Genomic DNA, 27,623 nt, shown 5'->3' on the forward strand with positions numbered 1-27,623 from the left:
AACCATGGTTTGACAATGAGAGAGGCTGGACGGAGGGTTCAGCCTAATCTAAGCCGATGTACCGTCGCCTCTGTAATCCGGACACTTAGACTTGAAAACAGGTTAGTTACCAGTTTGCAGCTCTGCATAATTCATGATATATCAGTGCTTATATCTGTTGTGTGAAACGTATTTACTTCATTACTGTAATTGAAATGTTGGCATGTTGCATACTATAACTGTACACAAATCCTGCACAATGTACTGTGGTATACTTACTTTTATGCAACAGACACTGACCGACTACTATATCGTTTTTGTTTATCTGAAGGACTGAGAAACAAAGAGGTGGAAGGCTAAGGATGTTCGATGAGGCACAGGAAGCAGCAGTTACTAACTGGGTTTTGGCAAACAATGCATCACACTTAGAGAGATCCGAAGCATAGTAGCTATGTGCTGAGATGCATGTTGCACAATGTTATCTTTGAATAAAATGTGATTTCTTTCAACAACTCATTTGTATTCTTCCTTTACTGTATTGCTGTAAACTCAAGCAATCTTTCTCTCATAGCCCATAACAGATGGAAGTGCTTTAGATGATGCTCAGCAGTGTGTAGTTGGGTGGTCAAACCATCTAGTATTATGAATGAAGTGTGTTATATTTGGTGCTAAAGTTTGCATTTGGTAAGTGTTTATGTAGTTTTGAGTGCAGTTCTTCATTTAGCAGGAGAAATGAGGTGTTTTGCACTTTGGGTGTGTGGTTTTGTGAATTGTGTTTAGTGTTCTGAGAAACTGAGCAATTAAAAAAAAAAAGTGTGTTAGCAATCGAGAAAAACTGTAATGTCTTTCATTTTTGTAAAGCACTTTGAATTGCCTTGTGTTGAAAGGTGCTATATAAATAAATGTGCTTTGCCTAAAGAAGACCGACTCAGCACTTTTGAAACGGTGCTGAAACAGAGGGGATTATGGGATGCTACAAAGTATGATCTGTTTGGTATTTCGAGCCAAACACTTCAGAGACATATTTGTATACATGAGACCTATAATATATTGATGTAAAACAGTATAATAAGGGTCTTTTAAGCCTTTTGATTACACCTGAAGCCATCATAACTGTCAGATTTGAATACTGTCCATCTTAATGCAGAACAAATGATGTTGCCTTGGTTATGATGGGGTCGGCAACAGGCGGACCGCGGTCCGGATCCGGACCCAGAGGCCGACCAATACGGACCCGGTGCTATAATCAAATAGGGGATTTTTCGGCGCCTCCCGCTTTTTTAACGCTGATTGGGTGACTTGTGTAATTCGTGGAGAACCGAAGAGTTTTCGTTTTGGCGGTGGGGGGGAGTCCGTCCGTCAGTCCGACTGACGGACAACTTCTCACTTCAAAAAAGAAGAAGAAATTTAGACCGCAAAAATAATTAAACAAGCGAGTACCTGTTTTTCCTGGCCAAGGACAGGTTCCTTGAACACAACACGAGCGTAACGTGTCTTCACCATGAGCCGCGTTCACACTGCGGTACTTTTCCCACAAAGGTTCATGCGAATTTAGGGTGCGTTCACACCTGCCTTGTATAGTCCGGTTGAATCGAACCCTGGTGCGTTTAGCCGCTTGTTGCGGTTCATTTGGGTCGGTGTGAACGCAGTCCGAGACCTCTTAAGTGAACTAAACAACCGGACTCTGGTCCGCTAAAATAGGTGGTCGCGGAGCGCTTGCTTGCGAACTCTGGAGCGGTGCATTGCTGGTGTGAACGCAGTCCGCACCAAAACATAGGAAGCGCAGTATGTACGTGTCACAAGAACGCGGATATCTTCAAAAATCTTTAGCGAAAGAGTCTTTCAAGACATCCGCGGTTGTTTAGTTAAAGAGTAAAGCAGAATTAAGTGTTGAACAGTATCGTGTAAAGTAAAAATTCTCCGTCAGCTACATAAAAGTTAGAACACCTGTCGTCGGTGAAACGCCCCTCCTCTGCAAGACGTCTCTCATGGATAAACAGGAAAAGAACACCGACATGCTGATCAGGAGCCCGACGTGAAGCGGAGGGATCTAGATCGGCATGAAGGTGTTCTTTTCCCCATAATGACCGCGCTGCTGCACATTATGCCGCTTATTACATGGCCACATTCTCAACAAAGTAACGACATGACTCACAATATTAATTGAAATGCTTTTGTGGATTTAGAAAATTATTTTATTGATTTAAAAAATAATTGTATTTAAATGTACATGCATCCGCTAAGAAAAATAGTCCGTTGTTACTGTTTGAACTAACGTAGCAACGGCAGGAACTGCTTCGATAGCGTTTTTGAGGAACTTTTTGATTACAGATTTGAAAAAATCGTTGCTTGCTTTAATAGTAGCACAATTCATTATGTCAAACCTTGGGAAGTATCTAGATATCCCTGCCCTAATGCCAAAGTAACTGGCAACTGAATATGTGTCGCCGTCTGACCTATGTCTGGACCGCTGCGTAAAAAGGAGGGTTTCTGCCCGTTACTTCTCCGCTGTTTTCTTGTCGCTCTTGTCTCGTCAGTTAGTTTCAGCCAAACTGTATACAGTTAAATCGAACAGACTTCTTTGTGCAGATGTGAGCGTCCTTATCAACGGTCAATAAATCCTTGACAGCGGTCTGTCTGTTCTGGATTAAAAACGTGTCACGTGTTTTGAATTGACCAATCAGAATCGAGTATTCAACAAAGCCATGTAATAATGTTTTTTAACGGACGTTTTTTGATTATATAATCATGTCTGTTGATCGCCAGACTAACAGCAGCATGAGAATAACCTGCCGAAAGTGCCGATGCTCCATGGCGGAGGCTCCGCTAGAAATGTCCGGGATTTGCGTTTGTACCCCCTTAATGTCTGACCAATGGTTGAACAGCATTTCCGTGCACATGACTTGTGTTTAAAGTTTATAGTCCCTTTGAGTTTTTGCCAGTGTGAACGCAAACCGAACCTTCTGAAAAATGAAACAATGTAACAAACTGTGGTCTGGTGCACACCAGAGAGCGGACTATTAGGTGTGAACACACCCTTAGTTCATGCGAACTCTTTAGTTCGCATGAACTAAGTACAGATCGCGTTCACACCAGAAAAAGTCCCTGGGGGTGGATTAGACAAATGAAGCCGCTGACGTCACTTCTTCTTCTTCTGCTTTGGGTTTACTGGCAGTCCGCAAACCACTTCACGGCGTATACTGCCGCCCAAAGTTCCCGGCCGGAAGTCCCCGGAGTTGGGGTCTGGCTTCAGTAGAAGCTGCTGGGACTCCCAGCAGCTTCTACTGAAGCCTTCCGAGTAAATCGCCAGAACACCGACACCTCCTCATCTCCACCGCTCCCATGTTTTATTTTGTGTTGCCATAAATTAGTCTCTGTGCGTTTCTGCGCTGGGCTAATGCTAGTGATGGCAGTTTGACACTGATGCTTCGAACGGAGCTTCAACCCTGGACTTCCTATTCCATAGAAGCAGTGCTTCGAAGCTTGCTTCAAATCACGTGACATGTGACGTCCGAAGCAGCAACTGCTTCAAGTCACGTGACATGTGACGTCCGAACCAGCAACTGCTTCATTTCCTGAATGAATCAACTTACTGGTTTGCCGTCCAATCAGGTGATTCGATGCACTGCCTCGTCTCGATTCTGACAGGTGACAGGTTGAAACCGTTTCAAATGTGAGCGCTTCAACACTTTATAACCGCTCTAAACAATGCGCAATGTGTGGGTTGTTGTTGCTGTTGAGTTGTTGTTGGCATTGCATTGGATCATTATAGAGCAAGCCAGGAAGAAAGATAGGTCGTTATGGCTCGTGAAACACTTCGAAATATGGAGAAGCTGTGAACAAAAAGAAAATGAGTAATATAAAATTAAAAACACTTCAATGGTCTAAGGAATAGATAGCCCAGTGGATAGAGCCAGCGGCCAGGGTGCGGCGATGTCCTCCGCGCAGCTGGTTCAAAGCCCGGAATAGTTAAACTTTTAATCATTGCTTTTCAACTTTAAATACTTTAATAACTGATAAAAGGCCCTCTCAGCCCAAAAAAAGGTCCAGCACTCTCTAGTCTCTTCTCAATAACCCAATACACACAATTATCAATCTTTAATTGCAAACAGAACATGATATTCAGTCTTCGTGTGTGTGTGTGTGTGTGTGTGTGTGTGTGTGTGTGTGTGTGTGTGTGTGTGTGTGTGTGTGTGTGTGTGTGTGTGTGTGTGCATCGAATATTTTTCAAGGCAAAGATACGTTAAACCCACTGCAGACTTGCACTTCGCCAGGAGAGGTCGCTGTAACTGAAGCTTCGAGAAATGAACCTATTTCCGACACAATTGTCCAAGTGGTTCGAAGCTTCATTCAAAGCTTCATTTTGCCATCACTAGCTAATGCTAATAATGCTAATGCGAGGATAATAAAATGGAGGCTTCACAAAACTTTTTGGGAGTTTTACGGGGCGTGGTTTGCAATTCGCCCAGCCAATCAGGAATATAGCTCTTTTCTCAAAAAAGAGCCGCTCAGAGCAGGGACTTTCAAGGGGGTAAAAAGGTTCGCATGAACTACTTTTAGTACCGGCTCTTTTTGGTGTGAACGCGATCATGAACTAAGTTCGCATGAACCTTTGTGGGAAAAGTACCGCAGTGTGAACGCGGCTATGGTCTTCACGTGGTATATGTCTCGTCTGAAAGGAGTGCTGACAGAGAGCACCGGAACGCCGCTCTAGCCCTTCAAATATTGCAGTACCCATAAGGAGCAGTACACATGCCGCAGTGTTTTCGTGGCTGTGTCTTTAGTTGTAAGCACAGTGGCGATCTGTTGTTATTAGCATCTGGTTAGCTATCTATGCTAACGGATTTAAAGAGCTTTTCTACAACCAGGTGGAAGAGAGCTCTCTCCTGAGAGGCTCAAATAACCTCAGCTCAGTGAGGTTAAGGCACACCTTGATATGATCATTAGTTATTAATGAGACAGTAGAGACTAAATGAAAAACAGGTATAAAATACTATGACAGTAACAACAAATGTGTTAAAAAAATAACAAGAATACAGTTTAAAAGGGGAGTGATTTGTAAAATATCCAAAAAGAAAAATCTGCGTACAGTTCTGTTTCATATGGGCATTGAAAGATGTATCCATAGATCTCCTCATGTTGCTCTCAAAGTGCACCAGATTGATGCTTTTAACAATATTTAAAAAACAAATCTTCCCGGGGGGGCATGCCCCCGGACCCCCCTAGAGGAGGTTAGGTGTCCCCCCCCCCCCACTTAAATCATGTTCACATAGATAGGATACTAAATACATTTGCACACATCTTGTGTACATATATTTGTTTTGGTGGTCATGCCACAACCATGCACGTGCATGCATACGTGAGTCATCATAAGATATCTGGATTGGTTGCTTTTTCTTTGCACAGCATGAAAGAAAGGCCAAATGAATGGGCTGTGATTTTAGTTTTTTTAAGCAGAGGTTGAGTTCAATCATTTGTACGACCCTCGGAGGATGTTGTAAAAATTGAAAGGAAAAAGGTTCCCCACCCCTGCTGTAAATAATAATAAAAACCCTTGATTTATAACTTAACATCTCTGTCTCCTATTGATCTGAGTATATTATAAAGAATAGCCAGTTAATTGAAGCATTATAGCACAGGCCTTTGTCAGATGGTATATTACGCTGTTTTTTTCCTGCTTCGAATAGTTCTCTCTTTTTTCACCATACCTGTGTTTGCATCACTGTAACCAATGAGCACCTGCATGTGTATGAGAATGGCCCTGACACCATTTCAGCCCAGATTTACAAACTCCTGGCAGGACAAGCTCAAGCTCAATTCTCGCACTGAATTTAAACAAAGTGAGTGAGGGAAAGAAAGAGAAACTTTAAAACGGTTCAATTGTTATGATGTTTAAAGACTGATATTGTTCTATAATCGTCTGAAACTGTTAAGTCATGATGTGAAACGGTTAACAAAGAAAAACTCAAGCTGCTGCTACACTTTATTTTATTTATCTACAATTAAGCACTTTTAAGATGCACATATTTTCAAAATCTATTTTATTTATTTTCTCTATTTCATTTTAAATGCCGCCAGAGAGGAACATTACACATATCCACAGTATTTACTGTATATCTGTATAGTTCAATGTTAATAGACAATAAATAGTTGTTTTTGAATTGTACTTTCTTTATTTGATATATATCACACTAATTCATAAAGCAACTTAGACATTTTGATGTTCCGGACCTTTGCATGGGGAGATTTTCTCTAACGGGACCTCGTTGAATACCCCTATAACATTTGATTACATGTGTAGCCACAAGTTGCAGTAAAGGTCACATTTTGGTTTCCTCCAGACGATTTGACTAAAGTGTTTTTATGGTTGTTCCACTATTTAGTTGCTGTAGAGGTGTTCTTGGGCAAGGTGGTATGCTTGATGAACTTCTTGTACAAAGTAAGATTTTCTATTAAAAACACATTTATTGTATTTGTCATATGTAAAACTTTAAAATTACAGATAAGACAGGCAAAGACGTCAAGCACAAATGTAGAATAACAGCAATCTTTTAAAAATATTTAACTCAAATGTCTAGATAAAGAATCAGTCACATCCTTTTCTTATAAACCTCTTACCTCTAAAGAGTTTTGTAACATTGTAAACTTGCTAACCAGAGTTAAATTAATTTCTTGCTTTATAAAATATCAGAGGCCATTACCTCAAGGGTGTGCTGGAGCTGTGACAAACTACATCAGGAAGAGACGCTCAAACATTATCCAAATGCCCCTTCTAGTCTCCTATATAATACCAAGATACAATCTCTTCCTGTAAAACATTAACTTTGCAGGATCACAGCATCCAGTGTGTTCTGAGACTTGATAGGAGAAAAATTAGAAGAGAACACCAAGGTCCAGCCAAGGCCTCGTCTGGGAAATAAAAACGTGGTGCATCGGCCTTGGGAGGGTCAGAAACTATTCGTCAGTCTTTTCATCGTCTTGATAATGTCGGTATTCTGGTTTGAGCTCCCAGGTATTCTTGTGTGTTCCCTTCACATTGTAAACGCCAATGTCACGCAAGATTTCCTTCAAGTAAGTCTGGGAGAGGAAACAGATCAAGTATGAGAAAAGATTAATACAATGCTCTAATTCAATGTGAATAAAGCATTATTAAAAAAAAGGGGATAGCATGTCGATAATCAGCTATTTCAAAACAGTAAGCAAACATTTCAAACAAGTGTATCATTCTATTATCCAACTCTATGGTGGACTGTGGTAAAACAGCAACATTAGCATATTAAGAGTACTTGGCTATGGAGAAATATTGATTCAGATCATGGCTGATAAACAACCCATGGAATAACACATCTAATGAACCAGATGTGCTTCTTCGTGATTTAACAGCACTGAAAATCATTCAAACAGCGTGCTAAAAAAGAAGCCCCCATGTTGCCCTAAAGTCTTACCACAGGCTGTTTGGTGATATCCACCAGGTCTTTGATGTTGTAGAACTGGTGCTTTTCAAAAGCAGAAAACAACATGTCCAACACCTGCTGTTTGTCCAGTCTGGCCCTCTTGCCCTCTTCCTTCTTTTTCCGGTCATACTCAAGCTGTAACGAAAGGTTAAACAGACAGAGGTCAGAAACCATATCAATGCATTTGCATGTCATGACTACTATAAACAGGACACATTTAATTACTTAAGGAAATAAAATGCGTTCCTATGTGTAAAGTCTATTAATTACTATATTCTATAGACAAAAAATGTGGAAGGGAGCTTAGCTTGACATAGGCAGATCATCCCTAAGGTCATTACCAAACAATATGCTTTGCAGAATGTGCTTTTAAAGATATAGTGGATAGTTCATATTGCACCAATAAATTGCAAGCTACACATTTTATGGAACGTGCCAAAACAAATTGAGTAGTTTAATAATCAGTCTTACATTGTAGGTATGGTTGGCCACAGGTTTATAGTTGCTGGTGACCGCTTTCTCCAACTGCTGGGACAGCCTGACTGGCTTGGCCAACTCTTCAAGTTGTAACCTGTTAAAAACCATGATGATCACTGCATGACATACCATCCACACTTATTCACCTGGAAAAATTACAAACACCAGGTCGATGTAGTTCAATGTAACCAACTGCAATTCCTACTAACTTATGTGATCTTCAGCATCTTTTAAACATTTATTTTATTTTATAAATAATACATTGGTTCTAGTGTTCATTTTGTAATCATACAGGGTTTTATTCCAAGTCAACCACCCAAATGAGATAATATATGGAGAGACGTAACTTTGATCTAACATGCAACAAACATAAAGCAATGACATTAAAGGTCACCTATCACACTATTTTTAGGCATTAGCATAGGTCTCAGATATTTAAAAAACATGTCTATGAAGTGTTTTGCTCAAAATACCAAACAGATCACCAATTCTAGCCATGCCTCATATCCCTCTATTTCACTTTTGTTTCAAAAGTGCTGATTCTGGGTATAAAGCTTTAAAAAAAAAAAAGAGGGGCGGAGCCTATGCCTGCTCATGCGGGAGATTCTACCGGCAGATACTGCCGTGATGAAACGCTGTATCATGGATTATCATGGATTATTTCTGAAACAGTATGGAGCTCAAAGGCTTTCTCTCTTGCCGGTTATACCACAAGGTGAGTTCCTTTTTATATCCAGCTTCTTCACACACATGCTCTCCAGTATAGGTTAGCTCTGAGTGTTAGCGATGCTAATGTAAACACCGACCATATTACGTCCAAAACAGTCGGGCATTGTTTCTGATAGCAACGTTTCTGATAGTGCTGTGGGTCTGCATTGTCGACGTCATATCGGACGCAAATCTGGATCAGCTCCGTTGTACCCCCGTTTTTAGAGATTTGGGTACGGATGAAAAGAGAGAGGGTTTTATTTTCTGACGCTGCGTGAGTTCCCTGACACACCGGGGACACATATTTATGTATAAAAGACATACAAAAGTGCATTTTGCATGATAGGTCCTCTTTCAAATTTCTCGACATAAAATACAAATCAAAATATTTGTGTCTAACATTCCAATTGAAATCCAGGTTCAAGTTTTTAGCTAACTAATTAACAACGTGTGTAGACATCCTTTCAAAAAAGCTCACCTCTTCAGCTTCATATAGTTTTCACTCACAGCAGTTCTACACTCTGCTCTCTGCACCACCACTCCCTCCAAGGCTATTTTATCTGAAAAAGAGGACAGTTCATTAACACCTGAATAAAAACGTGCATAATGTACTTATTAATAAGTAAGGAAGGGTGATCAGTTCCATGTGTGTAAGAGAAAAGTGATGAACACAGACAGTGAATGGGTAATGGGTCTCTCCTTAAGTTCAAAGAATAAGTTGCAGTAATGAAAAGTAATCTTGACTTTTCAAAAGTGACTACAACAAACATCCTAGGACACACATAAACTCTGTTTCTCTGCCATTACTATTATTCAACCCACAATAATAATAATAATAATAATAATAATAATACATGGAATTTATATAGCGCTATTCCTTATGCTCAAAGACGCTTTACATCAAATCAAAGCATTGTATTGTCAACGGCTTTCTTTACTCAACCAAAGATTTTCCCAATTCAGTGTAATTTTGTCTAGACAAGAAAGAAAAATGAATACAATCACTTAGTTTCCCACTTTTTCCAAGGCTATTTCCACACCAGTCACATGGGCTGGCTCCTGGCTCAGTATTGAGGTCAGGCTGTGCCTTCCAAGTCCTTGAAGTTATCTACAAAAGTCATCCGCATCGTGGCTTACTTACTGAATGTCTGAGCCAGAGGAAAGATTTATTCCAATGAAAGTATTCAATCAGTATCGAACTGATTGTTTAAGTACCTACAGTAGATCTGAACTAAGATTTAGAAAGACTCAGATATGATTTCTCTTTGCCAAAACAATGGCACGACGACACTGGCTTTGAAACCAACACCACAAGCCAGTAACACTCTTCTCAATTGCCACAGACTCTCTTTTCCATGTTCCATCTCCAGTAGAAACAGTGCATATAAAGTGCGTGAGCTTCATATGATATGCATTTCACATTTGTGCCCAAAATTAAAAAGAGGCCTGTGTGTTGCTTCGGGGGAAAACTGGCCTCTAAATGAGGACAATGTGTTCACAGTCTTGGCACCGATACATGCGTCTTCCAAAGCATGTATATGGGCACTCAGTGTGTCTGATTCCCAGTGGTGCAACCATGTCACTCGCTGGCGAAACGGAGGACTCACCTGGACCTGCCCCCGCCCACGCAACTGAGCTGCTGCCATCAGATCTTTCTTCTGACTGGCCTACAGGAAGGGAGGGAGGATGGTAAACATGATAATACAGGGGATGGGAGACGAAGGAAGGAGGGGATCGAACAACAAGAACCACACCCAGCGTCAAGTCGCACACAAAATCACGCAGAGCTTCTCGCCCTAATCCGATGAGTTCACAGGCGTGCGCATCAGCAAAGCAAGCATGCTCTCACAAAAATCTAGCACAGATTTGCTGTGCTTCACATACATGACAGAGCTGCACAAATACTTCACCTTTACTTTGAAAACTGAATACTTTCAAACTAAAATGTGACTAAGTTATCAAAGCACTCCCCCATAAGGCAATAGTTAGCACTTTACTGCATTATTTTTCAACGCAGCAGTGATTGTCTCTCTCCTTTTGTCTTTAATGTTAATCTACTGAATTTAATTTGATGACATATGTTGTCCAACTTTTAGCAGCTGCCTTATTAGACAGGTGTATCTTGAAAATAAAGTTCCAAATCAAGTTGTACTAAAGAACCTATAAACAATTTCAACTGTGCAGCCCTAAAATACAAACACACTCACACACTGATGCTATCCCAAAGAAAGCACAGTAGCACAAGCTCACCAGCACCCAAAGCAACAAAACACTTATATTACATTCAGGGAGCAGACAAGGCTGGTTCAAACCAAACCAAACAAACCCATGCACAAAGTAAAGCAACTCCAAATTCAGCAATGATTTGTGTTAATGTTGATCTACACTATGTTAAATTAATTCCAAATGGGGCCATTGTGCCGGATCAAATACCCAAATCTGCTGAGGTGATTGGCAGTGGACTGAAAAGGTCTAACCACAAACAAATGAAGACAGAAGATCAACAACTGAAACTAAAATTCCTGTATACACAGAGACACAAACACAGATAAGACCGGATGAAAACACACTTCCAACAGACCAGCTCTTTTGTTTTTCATTGAGTGTTTTTTGTAGGACTTTGGTTAACACTCTAGGAAGAACCTGGAGAGAGTTCACAGCACAGACACAAGCATGGCAGGCAAGAGAAAAACTGTGCAACAAGACAGCAAGCTGTGGAAAAGGTTAGCAGGATGTGCGCCACCACCTGATCACACAGAACTTACCTGTGGGCCTACAAACAATCACCATAAATCACAGAAGATTAAACGTGCCGATTTTACAGGGGTATCATCTTCCAGCAGATGCACTCAAAGCAAACGCTTGGCATCCTTTAGCTCGGCTAGAAAAAGGAAAACAGAAACTCACCTGAGGAATTCTCTGTGAAGACCGCCAGCGTCTGCCCCCCCACTGACTGCATGGTGAACGGATGATCGCGAGGTGCAGACACCGTCTTATCCTCTATACCGTCAATCACAGTCAGCTCTTCATTTAAAGTAAAGGACACCTGTGAACAGCAGTTTCATCATCCACATGTACTTCTCTCAGCCCTTTTATCTTTCCTCCTGATGATGTTACAGCCATTTCCCTGCGTCCAGATCAGCAGTTTAACAGCACAAGCACACATACTCTCATTTTATTCTCAACCCTAATAACCAGCTACTTATGTTACATCTGCGTTTCTGCTGCCTGTGACCCATCCAAGTAGCCCTCAATCTGGATAAACATGTGTCATACATATTGCTCTAAAGCTGTCTATCTCTATGCTTGACTGTACATGTAGAATGATGAGCAAAGTCAGAGACTTTTATCCGATCTTGATTTGTACAATGCACTGCATGTGGCAGCTGTCCATCACCAAAACACATTGCACTTCTTTCAGACATCACTTACCTCTGGTTTTCCTTGGTTTCCTTTCCTTTTAGAAAAAAATATAGCAAAATAAGAATGAATTGATTTGCAAAAATAACAGTTTCCACTGCATTAGAAAAAATAACAAAAACACTGCATAAAACGGTCTCGTTCACACTACACCGTTTATCAGTACACACTCAGTTTTAATTTAGGTTTAAAACGTAAGTTATTGACCGTTATTGACATGTTGTGCACTAACATCACATGATTGAAACTCAGACACATAAACCTCTTTACATACTTGCAGATTCGCAGTTTCCCGACATCTCCTCTGCCGGTCGCTTTTGCCCATTGCGCAGAGAGGTACTTGGGCACCTGCATGAAAAAACACAGTATATTTTATAAGGGCTGCTTTCACAACTGGGCGATGGGCCCTTTAGTTAATTCGACAAATACAAAAGCGTTCTCTTTTTCATTGTAATGAAGGAATACCAAACCAAGCTGAGTGTTGATACCGTGTGTGCATCACTTATTCACATTGTCGTTAACTTTGAAACAATGTATCTATATTACAGTATCTGCATTAGGACAAATATTTAAAAATATTTGAAAAAACAGTAAATTCTCTCCATGCATGTTTTCTTAAACCTAAGCTGCATAATGAGACGTTTTTCTCTGTTATTACTTTTTGTTTACACCTGTTGTATTGCCAAACGATGGTCTCTGGTCAACTCAATACATTATTGCATGTTGGGAATACACATAATATTGTGATGAGTGGATATGAGCAGTTTTACATAGAAAGCTATCATTAAGTGAATGAGTTATTAGCTACAACAGCCCGTTACATTCGATCGTAGCTTAAGAGGCTAAGCTACATTACTTATTGTTAGCCCTAGCTGCGTTTAAGTCTAAAAGGTATCCTATAACGCAATGAGCTATCGTTTAAAAACAATAAATACGCACCTTTACAAGCCACACACCCGTGTTCTGCTTGGCACCAGTTAAATCCACTTCTCCTGCTTTCTCAGTCATGTTTAAAAACAAATGCTGCTACCTTAGCAATGCTACAGTCACACGCATGCGTAACAGAAACAGAAAGTATGGCGACTCTGAAGGTTCATATCGGTGCGAACATACTTTTGACCAATGTGTGCGCTTTACTCCTCGGGCATTAATAATCGTACATGGATGAAAATAAGAGAAATAAAATTATTTTAAAAAAAAATGTTTAATATTATTTTTCACAAAAGCTGTTGGATACATGAAAGATCGCAAAGCTAGAAAGTATATGCAACACAAAACCAAACACTGATCACCAATCACCAATCATATATCAATGTATGAAAAATATGCAGTTATTTAAGTATTTACTTCTAAATGATAAGCCCCAACACAGTGTCTCCAGGAAAAAGCAAGCTCTGAACTACTTTCAATGGACATGTCTACCATATCTTAAAAATATGTTTGGCCAAAAAATGTCTCCATTTGTGTTACACAGTACAAACATAGTTGATATTGTATAAAACCTGTATGAAAATGGCACAGGCCAGATTGTACACAGAAGTCTGTTTGTTCAAATATATTTCTCAAATTGTGTTAAAGGAACATGCGGTCCCTGCTGTGAGAAAATCGTGTGTTCAGTTCCTGAGATTTCTTCAGCAGCCGCTCTTTCTGCGCTTCATCAAAACGATTCACCTGCAGGTCTTCATCTCGATCAAATGCTCTCCTCTCCACCGGAACATCAACTTTCTTCTTTGCTTTTTCCTTCATCGTCTTTGTGTGCATACTCACCAGAGACTCTGCACGTTTAGTCTCCTGATAACAGGTTGAGGGTAAAGACAGTTTAATCCTCACTTTCATGTAAACAAGTGTACATTACATCTCATGTTATTTTTTGGCACACAAGACAAAAGAATGGTGAGGTAATACCACTTACGTTATATTTTGTCACTTTTTCTGCCATTTTAACATCCTTAAAGCAGATTTGTGGGGTAACAACCTTCTCTTCCTCACCCTTGTTCTTTCTTTCAATGCGTTCCTAATAATCAAGAATAGAACCAGGAAATATAGGGAAGTCAAATATAAGATACAAGATGGAATTACCAATAATACATATGAAGATAAGTTATTTTGATTAAATACCCTGATCTTGCGCTCCCTGTCTTCTGGTGTGTCTGTCCACATGGAGCGATCCTTGTTCTCTGGGCCCGACTTCTTCTTGAAGGTTCGAGCTCCCAAACCAATGTGCTGCAGTTCTGGTGGGAGCACTGTCATCCATGTTTCTCTGGCCACCACCTCAGGAGTGTCCTTTTTTAGACAGAAATACACACAGGAATAAATTAAGAGAGCAGATGAGGAAAACTTTTTGGGCAATTCCTAAAAAGGAGTGGAAATCCTTCCAACCAGATATTTTGCTAAGATATTGTGTTTGTGTTTCTATGCATTTCCATTTTTCAATCTGTAAGCATATAACAGAGAGTTTTGGGGGCAGAGATTGCAAAAGTACACACATCCTTTACTCAAGTAGAAGTACAGATACACGTGTTTAAAAATAAACTTCTTTACTCAAGTAAAAGTAAAGAAGTATGGGCTTCGAAATGTACAAAATGTACGAAATGTAAAAAGTACCCATAACTAACATCTGTTTTAAAGAGTACCTGACCTCCCTTTATATTAATAGAACAATAATGTCATTGTTAGCTAATGAATGTTTCGATGCTGAACAACGGCAAAATGACAAAGTTCTCATTGGTCGATCTTCTTTAGAGAAGACCAGGAAATGATGGAGACACGGATCGTGTTCAAATCAATAGGCACGCAATGACTCTAAATAATAATGGTCACGCCACAAAACACAGATTCAAACTAAAGTAACAAACCTGTTTTGAAAATGTAAGAAGTAGAAAGTACAGGTATTTGTGTTAAAAATGTAAGAAGTAAAAGTAAAAAGTCATCAGAAAAACAAGTAGTGGAGTAAAGTACTGATACCAGAAACATTTACTTAAGTACAGTAACAAAGTATTTGTACTCCACTACTTCCCACCTCTGTTTAGGGGTGTAGACTACTCAGATAAAACTGAGGGGAGGACTCACATCTCCTGTCAGCTTATTTTTCATCTTTCGAGCTCTGCGCTCAAAGTCCAGAGCAGTAGAGTCTTCAACAGGCCCTTTGTGTGGCATGGGTCCAATCACATCATCTTCTCCCTCGCTGCTGGAGGAGTCGGCCTGGTAACCAGGGGGTAGGGCAGGCCCTGGGAAATCCTCCTCTTCTTTATTATCGTCATCATCGTCTTCATATGCTGCTCTACGAAATCCAGGAGGTAAAGCTGGTCCCAGCACAGGTGGCCTGAGGAGCACAATGAAGTTACACCTTCAAGAATTCACATTTTATCCATATTTATCTACATGATCAAATCATTGTGCCTACCTTTCTGGTGAACTCTGTTGTTTCATGAATCCTGGAGGTAGGGCCGGTCCAAAGAAACCATCCTCGTCTGGTTCTTGTACCTTTGTGTCCTCCACCCTGTTCAACACACACATCTTATTGTTTTTTATTTTTATAAATGCATATATTTCTATAACTCCGAGTCCATTAATTAACGTACTTTTCTGCAGAGCTTTGTGCAGCTGTGTGACTTGTTTTGGCTCTCTTGAACGTCACCTCCTCTTCACTGTCCTCCGAGGAGCTCGACGGCTCTCCCCGTTTGTAGCCCGGAGGCAGAGCCGGGCCGGAGACTAAAGAAAAGAGAATTAACAACCATGTGAAAAACAACCTAGTATGAATATTAATGACTTAAAATCGCAATCAAGGTGTTTTATCGCATATACACTCACATCCTTCATCACTATCTGAGTCATCATCGCTCTCCCTGTTTCTGAACATCGGGGGCAAAGCAGGTCCAATTAGTTCATCAGACGACATATTTGACGATGATGAGTTACACGTATATTTAGTAGTTTCTAAAAAGAAACATACAAATAGGCTTCTTTATGAACCAAAGGCTCCTCAAAAGGACAGTTTGACCTTTCACATAGGAAGTAAACAGTGTCTGATGGTGTCAAATTACATAAATAACAAGAAGTACGTTTATGTGATGCAACAATAAAAGCACAAGAAATTACTTGGCTATTTTTAAATGTGTTAACTATTATATATATTCCTAAAACTGCTGCTTGTTCATTTTTAGGAGTAATTTAGACGTTTGGTGTTCATTAATTACACCAATTAAGTTAATTTAAACAAATCAGGCACATGCTTTTCAAATGAAGGTTTTATTTTGAAGTCTCAAACCGGAAGTTATGTATCTACATTATTGAGTGTACTCAACTCAACACCGTCGTATACACCGTGGTCAGACTACAGTCACTGGACTTCGCTGAGGACTTCTGAAAGATTATGAGGATAGACTTACAATGTTTTGATAGAAACCACCTATTTGAAAATTAAAAAAATGGGTAGAAAGGATAAAGGAGATCGGGGTAAGTTGCTAATGCTGCTGTTTAACCTAGCTAACTATAGCTGTTAGCTCACAAGCTGAAAGATGGATAAGTGTACTGAAACCGACTGACACATGTAACATGTAGTTTGTATTTGAAGACATGATATACCTCCTTTAAATTATCCCGTGTGTTGTTAAGGGGGGCGGGGTTATTGTAGTGAAAAGATGTAAGGTTAATGGTACAGTAGTAACTGTTGTGCAATATCACTTGTATACAATATATACATATACCGATTTATAATTATAAATAGTACTAGCTGCTATCTCTTTGTTGGACAATTCAACTACTATAATACACCTGTAAATAACTGTGCAATATACACTTACACTTTTACTACTGTAACCTGGCTGCTATCAAACTCCTTTATACAGGCTACATAAAAAAAATAGAGTTACTGGTACTTTTTGTTGTCGAACTGGATGTATATTTTTGTAAATTGTAGTATTGTTTCTTCTATTTTTATCTTTAATATTTTATGCATGCCTCTTAATTAATATGTTGCTGCTTTGGCTCTCTACTTTGGCTGTAACTCTTTACATTTCCTGATTATTTTAAAACAATACAATTCAATTTACACTGATGTATTATTGATTTCAGTTAATTATCTACCTCTATTACTTTCTATAATGTTTTTTAACTCATACTGACAGACAAGAAGTCCAAAAAGCGTCTCTATGAGGAGGAAGACGATGAAGAAGAGGCAGGGGGCAGTGAGTCTCAGGAGGCCATTCCTGCTGCTGCAGGGAAACAAGTGGATGTGTCCAGTACAAAACTTGATGAATATGGAGCCAAAGATTACCGTGTTCAGATGATGCTGAAGAATGATAACAGTTCGCGCCCCCTCTGGGTGGTAAGATGTGTTTCGATTGTTGAGTTGACTTATTAAAGGATTTCAAATTGTACACTGTATTTCAGAAGATATCTCTCTGCATTCCTTTATAATATATAGTTGTAATCTTCCTCCTCTTCTCCAGGCTCCAGATGGACACATCTTTCTTGAAGCCTTCTCCCCAGTGTACAAGTACGCACAGGATTTCATGGTGGCAATTGCAGAGCCAGTCTGCAGGCCTAATCATATCCATGAGTACAAGCTGACGGCCTATTCCCTGTATGCAGCTGTCAGTGTGGGGCTGCAGACCTCTGATATTGTGGAGTACATGCAGAAACTCAGCAAGACCTCTGTACCTGAAGGCATCATTCAGTTCATTAAGGTCTGAATTGAGTGTCTGCTGATTTCTAGGAAGATTACACTTTCCAAATGTATCATATTTAATGTCATGTATGCAAACTTTGGGTATTTAATTATTGTTTTTTCGCTCTCTTCAGCTCTGCACTGTGAGCTATGGAAAAGTGAAGCTGGTACTCAAGCACAACAGGTAAAGTCATTTCAACAACCATTCCTTCTGTCTTTACATTAATCCTCCCCGTTGGGCTTTCTTAAAAATATGTTGCCTTTTTATTCAGGTATTTTGTTGAGAGTGCCTTCCCTGATGTGATCCAGCGCCTTCTGCAGGACACTGTGATCCGTGAATGTCGTCTCCGCACTGCAGACGGAGCGGACACCGAGCTTATAACTGAAGTTATTCGCAGCAAGTCAGCAGTATGCAATGCAACTTTTTTTTACTTGCACACAAAAGTAGAAAGTTCTATTTTTTTATTTCAAGTAAACCGTGAATCTAATTGAAAAGCTGTAACAAGTCATGTTTTAAAGATATAAGAATATATATGTAGCAGGAATTTGAGTTGTTGTCCTCTTCATTCGCTAAGCAATGTCCCTCTATGTCTTTATTTCTGACAGATTTCCAAGTCTATTGAGGAAAAGGGGGATCCGTCGACCTCACAGCAACCCAGCGACGGACAAACTTCTACCCAGCAGGTGCCTGAAGACATCTTTAGCTACTATGAGCAAATGGATAAAGAAGAAGAAGAGGAGGAAGAGACTCAGACTGTGTCTTTTGAGCTTCGCCAGGTACAAATCAGATTTCTCCTTTTTTACAAACGTACATTACTGCTGACTTGGTTGCCTTATTTCCAAAAAATGAATGCGTAATCCTATTTTAATGCACTTCTCTGAACTGTTCTACTGTGACCCTGTGTAGGAGATGATTGAAGAGCTGCAGAAGCGTTGCATTCAGCTAGAGTACCCCCTCCTAGCAGAGTACGACTTTCGCAATGATACATTCAACCCCGACATCAACATAGACCTGAAGCCCACCGCTGTGTTGAGGCCCTACCAGGAGAAGAGTCTGCGCAAGATGTTTGGGAATGGACGGGCTCGCTCTGGGGTCATCGTGCTGCCCTGCGGTGAGACAGCTGGTTCACAGAAGGAGAAGAGAACATTGAGTTACAAAACAGAAAGGAGACCCCCAAAGCATTTCCTGGTGGTAGAGCTTGTGTATGAAATTATATTGTACAAGATCTTTCTAAATATTTGCTTGAAAAAAGGGATATACTCTTGTACTTAGTAGATTTTTCAATTCCCTAAATGTTAGAGTACTTCCTCAAGCACAACTTACTATTATATTTTTTTGTTACATCAAACCTGTGTGTAAAATGTAGGCCTCAATGTTTTATTTCCAGGAGCGGGTAAATCTCTGGTGGGCGTGACCGCAGCGTGCACGGTGCGTAAACGCTGCCTGGTGTTGGGGAACTCCTCCGTGTCAGTGGAACAGTGGAAAGCTCAGTTCAAGATGTGGTCCACCATCGATGACTCTCAGATCTGCCGCTTCACTTCCGACGCCAAGGACAAACCCATTGGCTGCTCAGTGGCCATCAGCACCTACTCCATGCTGGGTCACACCACCAAGCGCTCCTGGGAGGCGGAGAGGGTCATGGAGTGGATGCGGAGCCAGGAGTGGGGACTCATTATCCTCGATGAGGTGCACACCATCCCTGGTAAGCTGTAACTTTGTTAAGGTTCTCCAGACAACTTGATATTTGCTTTTATTGTAAGAATATATTGAAGTTATGTTTTCAGAATCAGAATACCTGTATTAGTCCCACAGAGGGGACATTTACATTGTTACAGCAGAAAAGAGCCAAAGACAGTTTAATGTTACCTAAGCATGCATACAAAAAAGTACTAAAGATAAAAAAAGAAATTATAATGAAGAAGTTACACATTTTACAAAAATACCTACCCTGTAACAGTTCTGAGGATTTAGCAGCCAGGTATATACTGCACAGTTTTTAACGGCATATATATATATATATATATTGCGCATATTGCACATAGTTGGTATTTAACAACAAGAGGTGTTATAGTCTGTATTGTTGTGTGTGTGGGGGTCTACTAGGGGCCGTGCTGGTTATATAGTTTTGGGATGCAATGGGAAGACACATGAAGAACACGTATATCTCTGAGATTTATTGACATGTAAACATGGTTATTCTGTGTTTCCTCTGTAGCCAGGATGTTCCGTCGTGTTCTGACCATTGTCCAGGCACATTGCAAAATGGGGCTCACTGCCACACTGGTCAGGGAAGACGACAAGATTGTGGATCTGAACTTCCTTATTGGGCCTAAACTGTTTGAGGCCAACTGGATGGAGTTACAGAACAATGGCTACATTGCCAAAGTCCAGTGTGCAGAGGTGAGTCTTGCATTCTTTTGACAAGGTTTTATACCACGACAAGAAATTAAGAATATGTCGTTCACTAAAAACTGGATAAAATATGGAACATCTGTTTCTGGTTTGTTTTGATAATGTGAAGCCTGAACCTAGTGGTCAAGGGCTGTCGATTGGAAAACATATATGTAACAAGGGAAGATCATTAAATATAACACAATTGATGTGGTGTGTTGTAATGACTAGCCAGTCCAGGATAAAACCAAGTGACAGCCGTTTACCTATGTCCAGTTTTAAACTTGCTGTATTTTGAAGTTATGGTAAAAGCTGCTTTTGTATTTTTCTACCAACACACCATTACTAGTTTTTTTTTAAGTTTTTTATCCTAAGATAACTGTCTGCCTCGAGTAAAGTTATAGACAGTTTCTTGTAAAATTCAGAATATTAAGCTCAAAGATGTAGCTGAGATTTAATGTAACAAATACAAAGAGCATGTTCCACATTAGTGACACTATCTGAACAATGTACCCATGGTTATGCTTTAGGTGTGGTGCCCAATGTCTCCAGAGTTCTACAGAGAGTATGTGGCCATCAAGACAAAGAAGCGCATCCTGTTTTATACGATGAACCCCAATAAGTTCCGTGCTTGCCAGTTTCTCATTCAATTCCATGAGCGGCGAAACGATAAGATCATGGTCTTTGCTGACAACGTGTTTGCCTTGAAGGAGTACGCTATCCGCCTCAACAAGTAGGTTATTCACAAACTGAGAAGCATTTTGAGAAAATAGCCTGTTTGGGTAACCTTTCTTCATGCTTGAACTCCACTTTCTCATTTTATCTCAAGGCCCTACATCTACGGTCCAACCTCTCAGGGGGAACGAATGCAGATTTTACAGAACTTCAAACACAACCCCAAGATAAACACCATATTCATCTCGAAGGTACCAATCCATGTGCACCCTTGTGACCAGCAGGGGGCAGACTAGCACTTCTAGAGAATGTACAGTACTACTGCTGACCACAGTGTGTTTTTAATTGACCCAAAAAATGTAATCAGATAAAAATATTATTCCAGTAATGACACCTCACACCTTTTTTAATCCTGCCGATATCACACATTATTCTTCACATTCTTCAATTCCCTCTATTGAAAACCAATGATATAAAATCAGAAACATGTTTACCTTTTTAAAAGAACCACAGTTGCATGTTTGCATATTGATCAGAGATGGCAAATGTAAACACACCCTTTCCTCAAGTAGAAGTACAGATACTCATGTTTAAAAATAGTACTAACTAAACTTCTTTTCTCAAGTAAAAGTAAAGAAATATGGGCTTCAAAATGTACTTAAGTAAAAAGTACCCATAATTACCAAGTGTTTTAAAGAGTAACTGACCTCACTTTATATTAATAGAACAATGATATCATTGTTAGCAAATGAATGTTTCGATGCTGAACAACGGCAAAATGACAAAGTTCTCATTGGTCGATCTTCTTTAGAGAAGACCAGGAAATGATGGAGACACGGATCGTGTTCAAATCAATAGGCACGCAATGACTCTAAATAATAATGGTCACGCCACCAAACACACATTTAAAACTAAAGTAACAAACCTGTTTTGAAAATGTAGAAAGTAGAAAGTACAGCTATTTGTGTTAAAAATATAAGAAGTAAAAGTAAAAAGTTGTCAGAAAAATAAGTAGTGGAGTAAAGTGCTGATACCAGAAAAATGTACTTAAGTACATTAACAAATTATTTGTACTGTACTACTTCCCACCTCTGATATTGATACAATGGTAAAATCAAATGACATAACTTGAAATATACTGCATTCCTTCTACCACTCAGGTTGGAGACACTTCCTTTGACTTGCCCGAAGCCAATGTTCTGATCCAGATCTCCTCCCATGGTGGATCCCGCAGACAGGAGGCTCAGAGGCTGGGCAGAGTCTTACGAGCTAAGAAAGGTCAGTCTGTCTGCATCACTTGGATTGGTTACCTTTGCATGACACACTCTGATGTAACTTATAGTCTTCCTCCATTCATCACCTAAATATTCTCTTTCCCCCTGTCTGCTGGTGTAGGAATGATAGCAGAGGAGTACAATGCATACTTCTACTCACTAGTGTCCCAGGACACCCAGGAGATGGCTTACTCCACCAAGAGGCAGAGGTTCCTGGTGGACCAAGGTTACAGCTTTAAGGTGTGCTTACATGTTTGTGTTTCTCCTTTTGAACAACACATTTTAACCTGTAAAACACACGATTGTACATTTCTCTAATGGGCCAAGTTTGCTCTCTCAGTGGAACAAGGTTAACACAAATGTGTTGGGTATCTGGTAGTTAATATAGGAGTTTTATTTAGAGGGTTAAAGCAAAGAATGAACCAGAAAATAAACTAGTTCGAGAAAAAGCCTCCGCTCACAGAGATAGTTAACATAGATTCAAGGCTTTATTGTATATGATATGGCAATGAAAAACATAGGTCACAGGCTCCTCCAACATGAATATATATATACATAAAACAGATAATAGTGCAAGAGAATGTTTTGAGATATGCAAGTTAATACAAATAAAATAGAAATAGTGCAAGAAGAGTCTATATACAAGTAAATGGAATATGATATGTAGATACGTATTTGCATATGCATACTATGACACTTTATTTGGATGAAAAGAATTCAAATGACAAAATGCCTGAAATAGCTTCAATGCATTTGGGACAAATTATTCAGGACAAATAGAAACAAGTTTATTAATAAGACATACATAGTTTTATCCTTGGTATTATATATTCTTTTACATCAGGGGTGTCCAAACTACGGCCCGGGGGCCAAATGCGGCCCGTGGCCCATTTTGAAACGTGTGCTTGTTATATATTGTAATTCTTAAATATATTTGTACAAATATATTACACAGTAATCATGCGTTAAAAGGCCCACTTTTCAAATAAATTCAGTCAATTAAAGTTGGAAACATTTTCAAACAAATCTTAGTTGATAAGAAAAAGACCAATAAGTTAATTACATAAATAGCTTCATATTTCCTCTTTTTATGAGCAATCTGAGGCTTCTGTTTTAAGGAATGAGCTGCAAACTAAATAAATGAAACCCTATGGAGAACTGTGGTGTAGGCAGTTTTTTTCTTAAAGCATTTTCAAGTATCAAGCATAATTTGCCTACATTTGATTGATTTAGCTAACTTATAACTTAACTGATACGGCAATAAACCTCACCTCTAGTGAGCGGCCCGGACCTTTTATTTTTCTGTATGTTTTCTGTATTCCTCAGTGAAAGAAATTGTTTACATATACCGTTGGTGTGTTCTCATGTGTCTCTTCCTTAATAGGTGATCACAAAGCTAGCAGGTATGGAGGAGGAGGACCTGATGTTCTCCTCCAAAGAGGAGCAGCAGCAACTTCTCCAGAAGGTCCTGGCTGCTTCAGACCTGGATGCTGAGGAGGAGTTGGTGGCAGGGGAGCTGGGCGGACGACCACAGGTGAACACTTTGGATAACTCTGACTCAGAAAGCATATATACGTAATTGTCTTTGCAGGCTTACCATTGCATTGTAGAATATTAACACTATTTATTTCTTCCTGCTTCTTTATCAGTTCTCAAGGCGAACGGGCACCATGAGCTCCATGTCGGGTGCAGATGACACCGTCTACATGGAATATCAGGGTCGAGGCAGCAAATCCTTTTTAGGAAAGAACATTCATCCACTGTTCAAGCGCTTCAGAAAGTAGATGCACTGACTTTAACCCTGATGCCCAAAGACTGACTCAGTGTCATCAAAGCCATAGGATAAAGTTGGGTTGTAATCATGTTAACTGAGTCTCAGCACCAGGCTGTAAGCAGTAGGTTCAGATAATTGTTGCATAGTCCAGCCTTTTTGGAACAGAATAAGTACTGTGTATTACTTTTTTCTGGCAGATGGTGATGATGGTTGAAATGACTCATACGTCTGGTTTAAAACACAGCAAATGCAGCCTGCATGGCTCTATTTTTCTATGTGATACATTTGAAAGTCTCAAATACCTACAGGTGAAATGCATTGCTAACTATGTCCCAAAGTGTCATTTATTTTTCATTTGTGTTGCGTTTACTGATTTGGCCTTTAAGCTACATTTCGCAGCACTTAAAGGCTTTGACTTGCTGTTTGCAGTAGATTTCAGCTGAAAATGTCTGTGGATAGGATTAGTGGGCTGGGGAATGACAGATGTGAAGTCAGCGCTATGTGAGATAACCTGTGTCTATGGATGTATATCGGACTTGTGTTTATACATTTTTTTTGTAAATATGGCTTTACCTTACTTGTAAAAGACATCACAAATGTTTATTAAACAGTTCCTGATGTTAGTGTTGTTGAGATCTCCATATTAGGTTGAATAATTAAAACGAAAGTTAGTTATAATCAATTATATTCTTGTATAACCCACAATGAAAATGCTTCATATTTTATGATTTTCTATATTTACAGTATAAACAAAACACAATTGGTTTAGGCCTATTATGGTTTATGGGTGTCACTGATAAGAGGAGAGACAGTTTCTTCCCACTTCCCTCACAGCAGTACACAGGGAGGGGGGCTCCTGACTTAAGGATAAATACACTGAGGCCTTGGTTTAAAAATTAGAATTCTAACTGATCATTCTGCGGAGCTGCCTCTTAATGTGTCAGGCTATAGGTTGTGAATGTTAGCACCTTCGATCCGTGAGGAGATTCCTTTGAATTATGTCGGAATTCCAACTGATCATTTTGAGGAACTGACCTCTGAATGCGTCAGGCCATAGGGTGTGGATGTTAACCCCGGCGATCTGTGAGGAAATTCCTTTGGATTATGTCGGAAGACTTTAATGTCTAAACTATGAATTAAGGTTTTAGATTAGAAAATGACCCCAGCATGATATGTTTAGGTATAATTGTAATGTTGTAACGAGAGAGGGTAAAAACCCTGTATACATGTGGACCATTTTTCTTCAAATAAACTGACCCCACTGTTGACAGTTCTGCTGTTTAAGTGGCCGTGTCATACCTGACCTTTACCTCACCTACCTCTATCAAGCTTACGAAGCCCATTGTAATTTCAGGCAGATATTTCCTCACGGTAGCAGCCGCACACCTTTAGTTAAACTGCCAAAAAGGCCACATTATTAACCCGAAACTACACATAAATTACACTTCAGATACTCAACTTCCTTAACATGCTTCACGTTTTGAAATTTCACAGATATCTGTTATCGTTCTTCCACAAAACATTCACATGTAAGAGGTTTATCTCTCATTCAGAACAATGGAAACCTGTGATCTCTACAGAGCTCGTTAGCTCAACTATAAACACCTGTGTAATGGAACACGATGATGTCATCACTCCAACTGACATGCAGCAGACTTCAACAGTCCAGCTGTGAAGACATCTTCGGGACAGTTTTGAGATTTCTTCAAATGCCGTTGCCATGGCAACACAATGCTCGCCTTGAAACACGGTTTTCTCATAGCTTCAGTGAAAATACTCCAAACAGCCCAGAACTTCACAGGTTTGATAACGATGCAGCCATCAATGCATCTAAGCGTAGTATGGGGTGTCATCAAATGTCGTTGCCATGGCGACAGACCACTCGCCATGAAACACGATGAGGCTGTAAGTCCAATGGACACGGTCCAATCGTCCCCCAATCTTCATTTGTATATCACCGGTCCATGCCTCAAGAGCTCTATGCCAAATATGAGATCTCACCATATGCCGTTTCCATGGAAACGCATCCCTTGCCATAAAACATGATGTCGCTATAACTCCTATGCAAATGTTCAAAGAGTGCTCAAACTTCACATGTGTGCTAACAGTCCAGCCGTGAAGACATCTCCAGGACAGTTTTGAGATTTCTTCAAATGCCGTTGCCATGGCAACACAATGCTCACCATGAAACACGGTTTTCTCATAACTTCAGTGAAAATACTCGAAATGGCCCAAAACTTCACAGGTTTGGTAACAATGCAGCCATCAACACATCTAAGAGTATTATGGGATGTCATCAAATGCCGTTGCCATGGCGACAGATCATTCACCATCAAGTTAGTTCAAAAGTTTCCCAAGCCTTTTTACTTTCTTTTCTCATCTTTATACAAATTCATTCACTACTACTTACATCTGATATTTAATTCCTTCAGCCTATTTTCAGCTGCAGAACCCATTCAACTATTACATTATTCAGCTATTTCAGGACATCAAGGCTATACATGTTGTTGTTTATACCTTTTTTAAACATTTTCTTTTAAATATTAAGTTTTTTCTGCATTTATTTAGCTAAAAGCAGCCATAAATGTTCACAGTTTACAGCATTCACACGCATTTTCTGCAGGAAATGCATTTTCTAGTTATTCTCTTCACTTACTTTCCTCTCCGCTTCTATCTGCCGCGCTCTCGTCTCTTCTTCTGTGTTTCTCTCACATTTTAATAAATATTGCAAAAAAGGGCTCCAAAAAAGGCATATATATAACCTGGCCGGCTTAACCAGTGTGTATTTCTTCAAGCACCACAATATTCATAGTTTATAAAGTACAATTCTGGGCCATTGATTGTGTTATTTCTCCAAACACATGAAGCCTTAAAATGGTGCAGGACTTTACATTGGGTTATACTTAAAGACAGGACTATTCACTTAAGAGAAGAGAAAAAAGGAAAGAAAATTGTTATAATGGATGATGTAACATTAATGACAGACATAATATGAGGTCCTTGGCACTCAGACTCTAGATGGGTCATTTTGTGATCATGGGGCATCACCCTTACAGCATCAGGACAATATCATATGGAGTCAGACACTGGAAGTGTGCTGGAGGCGTTGACTGGGACTGATGGAAGGATGAGGCTGATGAGACTGAAGAATCTGCGAGGAACGAACTAGCGGCAGAGGAATAGTTATATCGTAAAAGACAGCAGCTTCATAAGAGGGCAACCATGTGACAGAGTGTGTCACTTTGCTGAAGGATATTTGTGACCAGCTATCCAGGCCAGACTCTAAAGACTTTCCAAGGTATAAAATGCTGCTGCCGGAGTACTGACTGGAAGTATTGCTGATATCATGTCTACCATCCTCTTAAAATACTCTGTCCAATAATATCAGTCTCGGGAAGAAATGTTTTTTAACGCTTATTCAAAGAAAAACATGCATTCTTGTATTCAGGAGGGGACATTGACAGAGGATTACTGGAAAAGTACACAATAAGTACTTCATAGTACTTGTGGGTGTAGTTTCATTAGTACTGAGTCCAACAGGATCAATCTCACGAAGAACTAATGGCAACAAAAAATAATTCCCTCATCAAACTTAGAAGAAGTGGCTTGATGTTGTTCTCAGCAGGGGACTTTGACAGAGGATTTCTCAAAAAATACACAGTAAAAGTACTTCAATTTATTGTAAGTAGTAGGCTAACTAATACAAAGTCAAACAGTATCAATTTCATTAAGAACTAATGGTAACATTTTATTTGTATCATTCATCAAAGATAGCAGAAAACATGCATTATGTACTATGGTA

At 39.7% G+C, this 27,623-nt stretch overlaps 3 protein-coding genes across 5 annotated transcripts; 1 reads left to right on the forward strand and 2 right to left on the reverse strand.

Moving 5' to 3' along the window:
* Window positions 1–6,140: 6,140 nt before the first annotated feature.
* LOC117465891 (general transcription factor IIF subunit 2-like) lies at window positions 6,141–13,117 on the reverse strand. Of its 3 annotated transcripts, XM_034108969.2 has the most exons (10): window positions 12,978–13,117; window positions 12,313–12,386; window positions 12,051–12,075; window positions 11,526–11,664; window positions 11,052–11,090; window positions 10,226–10,285; window positions 9,097–9,178; window positions 7,905–8,004; window positions 7,425–7,568; window positions 6,141–7,056 (listed from the first exon to the last, which is right to left on the reverse strand). In XM_034108969.2, the coding sequence occupies exons 1-10, from the start codon at window positions 13,044–13,046 to the stop codon at window positions 6,934–6,936; spliced, it is 855 nt and encodes a 284-aa protein (XP_033964860.1). In that variant the 5' UTR covers window positions 13,047–13,117; the 3' UTR covers window positions 6,141–6,933. The 3 variants fall into 3 exon arrangements, with proteins under 3 accessions (XP_033964860.1, XP_033964871.1, XP_033964880.1); XM_034108980.2 differs by lacking the exon at window positions 11,052–11,090 and having other exon boundaries at window positions 6,142–7,056; window positions 12,978–13,116; XM_034108989.2 differs by lacking the exons at window positions 10,226–10,285; window positions 11,052–11,090 and having other exon boundaries at window positions 6,142–7,056; window positions 12,978–13,116.
* A 106-nt stretch (window positions 13,118–13,223) lies between these two features.
* gpalpp1 (GPALPP motifs containing 1) lies at window positions 13,224–16,052 on the reverse strand. Its single transcript, XM_034105301.1, has 7 exons — window positions 15,849–16,052; window positions 15,620–15,749; window positions 15,442–15,537; window positions 15,108–15,360; window positions 14,157–14,321; window positions 13,951–14,052; window positions 13,224–13,829 (listed from the first exon to the last, which is right to left on the reverse strand). The coding sequence occupies exons 1-7, from the start codon at window positions 15,934–15,936 to the stop codon at window positions 13,611–13,613; spliced, it is 1,053 nt and encodes a 350-aa protein (XP_033961192.1). The 5' UTR covers window positions 15,937–16,052; the 3' UTR covers window positions 13,224–13,610.
* A 268-nt stretch (window positions 16,053–16,320) lies between these two features.
* On the forward strand, window positions 16,321–24,444 carry ercc3 (excision repair cross-complementation group 3). The gene is made up of 15 exons (XM_034108568.1): window positions 16,321–16,493; window positions 17,165–17,364; window positions 17,489–17,725; window positions 17,841–17,890; window positions 17,979–18,114; window positions 18,313–18,483; window positions 18,614–18,818; window positions 19,095–19,409; window positions 19,923–20,107; window positions 20,629–20,831; window positions 20,928–21,024; window positions 21,934–22,051; window positions 22,169–22,287; window positions 23,432–23,581; window positions 23,697–24,444. Exons 1-15 carry the CDS (start codon window positions 16,466–16,468, stop codon window positions 23,829–23,831), a joined length of 2,349 nt encoding a protein of 782 aa, XP_033964459.1. The 5' UTR covers window positions 16,321–16,465; the 3' UTR covers window positions 23,832–24,444.
* The last annotated feature ends 3,179 nt before the right edge of the window (window positions 24,445–27,623 follow it).

The sequence above is a fragment of the Pseudochaenichthys georgianus genome, chromosome 3, assembly GCF_902827115.2.
Source record: "Pseudochaenichthys georgianus chromosome 3, fPseGeo1.2, whole genome shotgun sequence".
NCBI lineage: Eukaryota > Metazoa > Chordata > Actinopteri > Perciformes > Channichthyidae > Pseudochaenichthys > Pseudochaenichthys georgianus.

Bases quoted from the DNA above. Each gene is read 5' to 3' on its own strand.
- LOC117465891 (XM_034108969.2), bottom strand. From the start codon at position 13,046: ATGACTGAGAAAGCAGGAGAAGTGGATTTAACTGGTGCCAAGCAGAAC. The intron at 10,286-11,051 runs GTATTTGATCCG...CCCTTCCTGTAG, and splicing joins AATCACCTCAGCAGATTTGG to GCCAGTCAGAAGAAAGATCT. The intron at 8,005-9,096 runs GTGAGCTTTTTT...GGTTTTTAACAG, and splicing joins AACTATATGAAGCTGAAGAG to GTTACAACTTGAAGAGTTGG.
- gpalpp1 (XM_034105301.1), bottom strand. From the start codon at position 15,936: ATGTCGTCTGATGAACTAATTGGACCTGCTTTGCCCCCGATGTTCAGA. The intron at 15,750-15,848 runs GTGAGTGTATAT...TCTTTTCTTTAG, and splicing joins CTCAGATAGTGATGAAGGAT to TCTCCGGCCCGGCTCTGCCT. The intron at 15,361-15,441 runs GTAGGCACAATG...TGTGCTCCTCAG, and splicing joins CAACAGAGTTCACCAGAAAG to GCCACCTGTGCTGGGACCAG.
- ercc3 (XM_034108568.1), top strand. From the start codon at position 16,466: ATGGGTAGAAAGGATAAAGGAGATCGGG. The intron at 17,365-17,488 runs GTAAGATGTGTT...CCTCTTCTCCAG, and splicing joins GTTCGCGCCCCCTCTGGGTG to GCTCCAGATGGACACATCTT. The intron at 22,288-23,431 runs GTGTGCTTACAT...CTTCCTTAATAG, and splicing joins ACCAAGGTTACAGCTTTAAG to GTGATCACAAAGCTAGCAGG.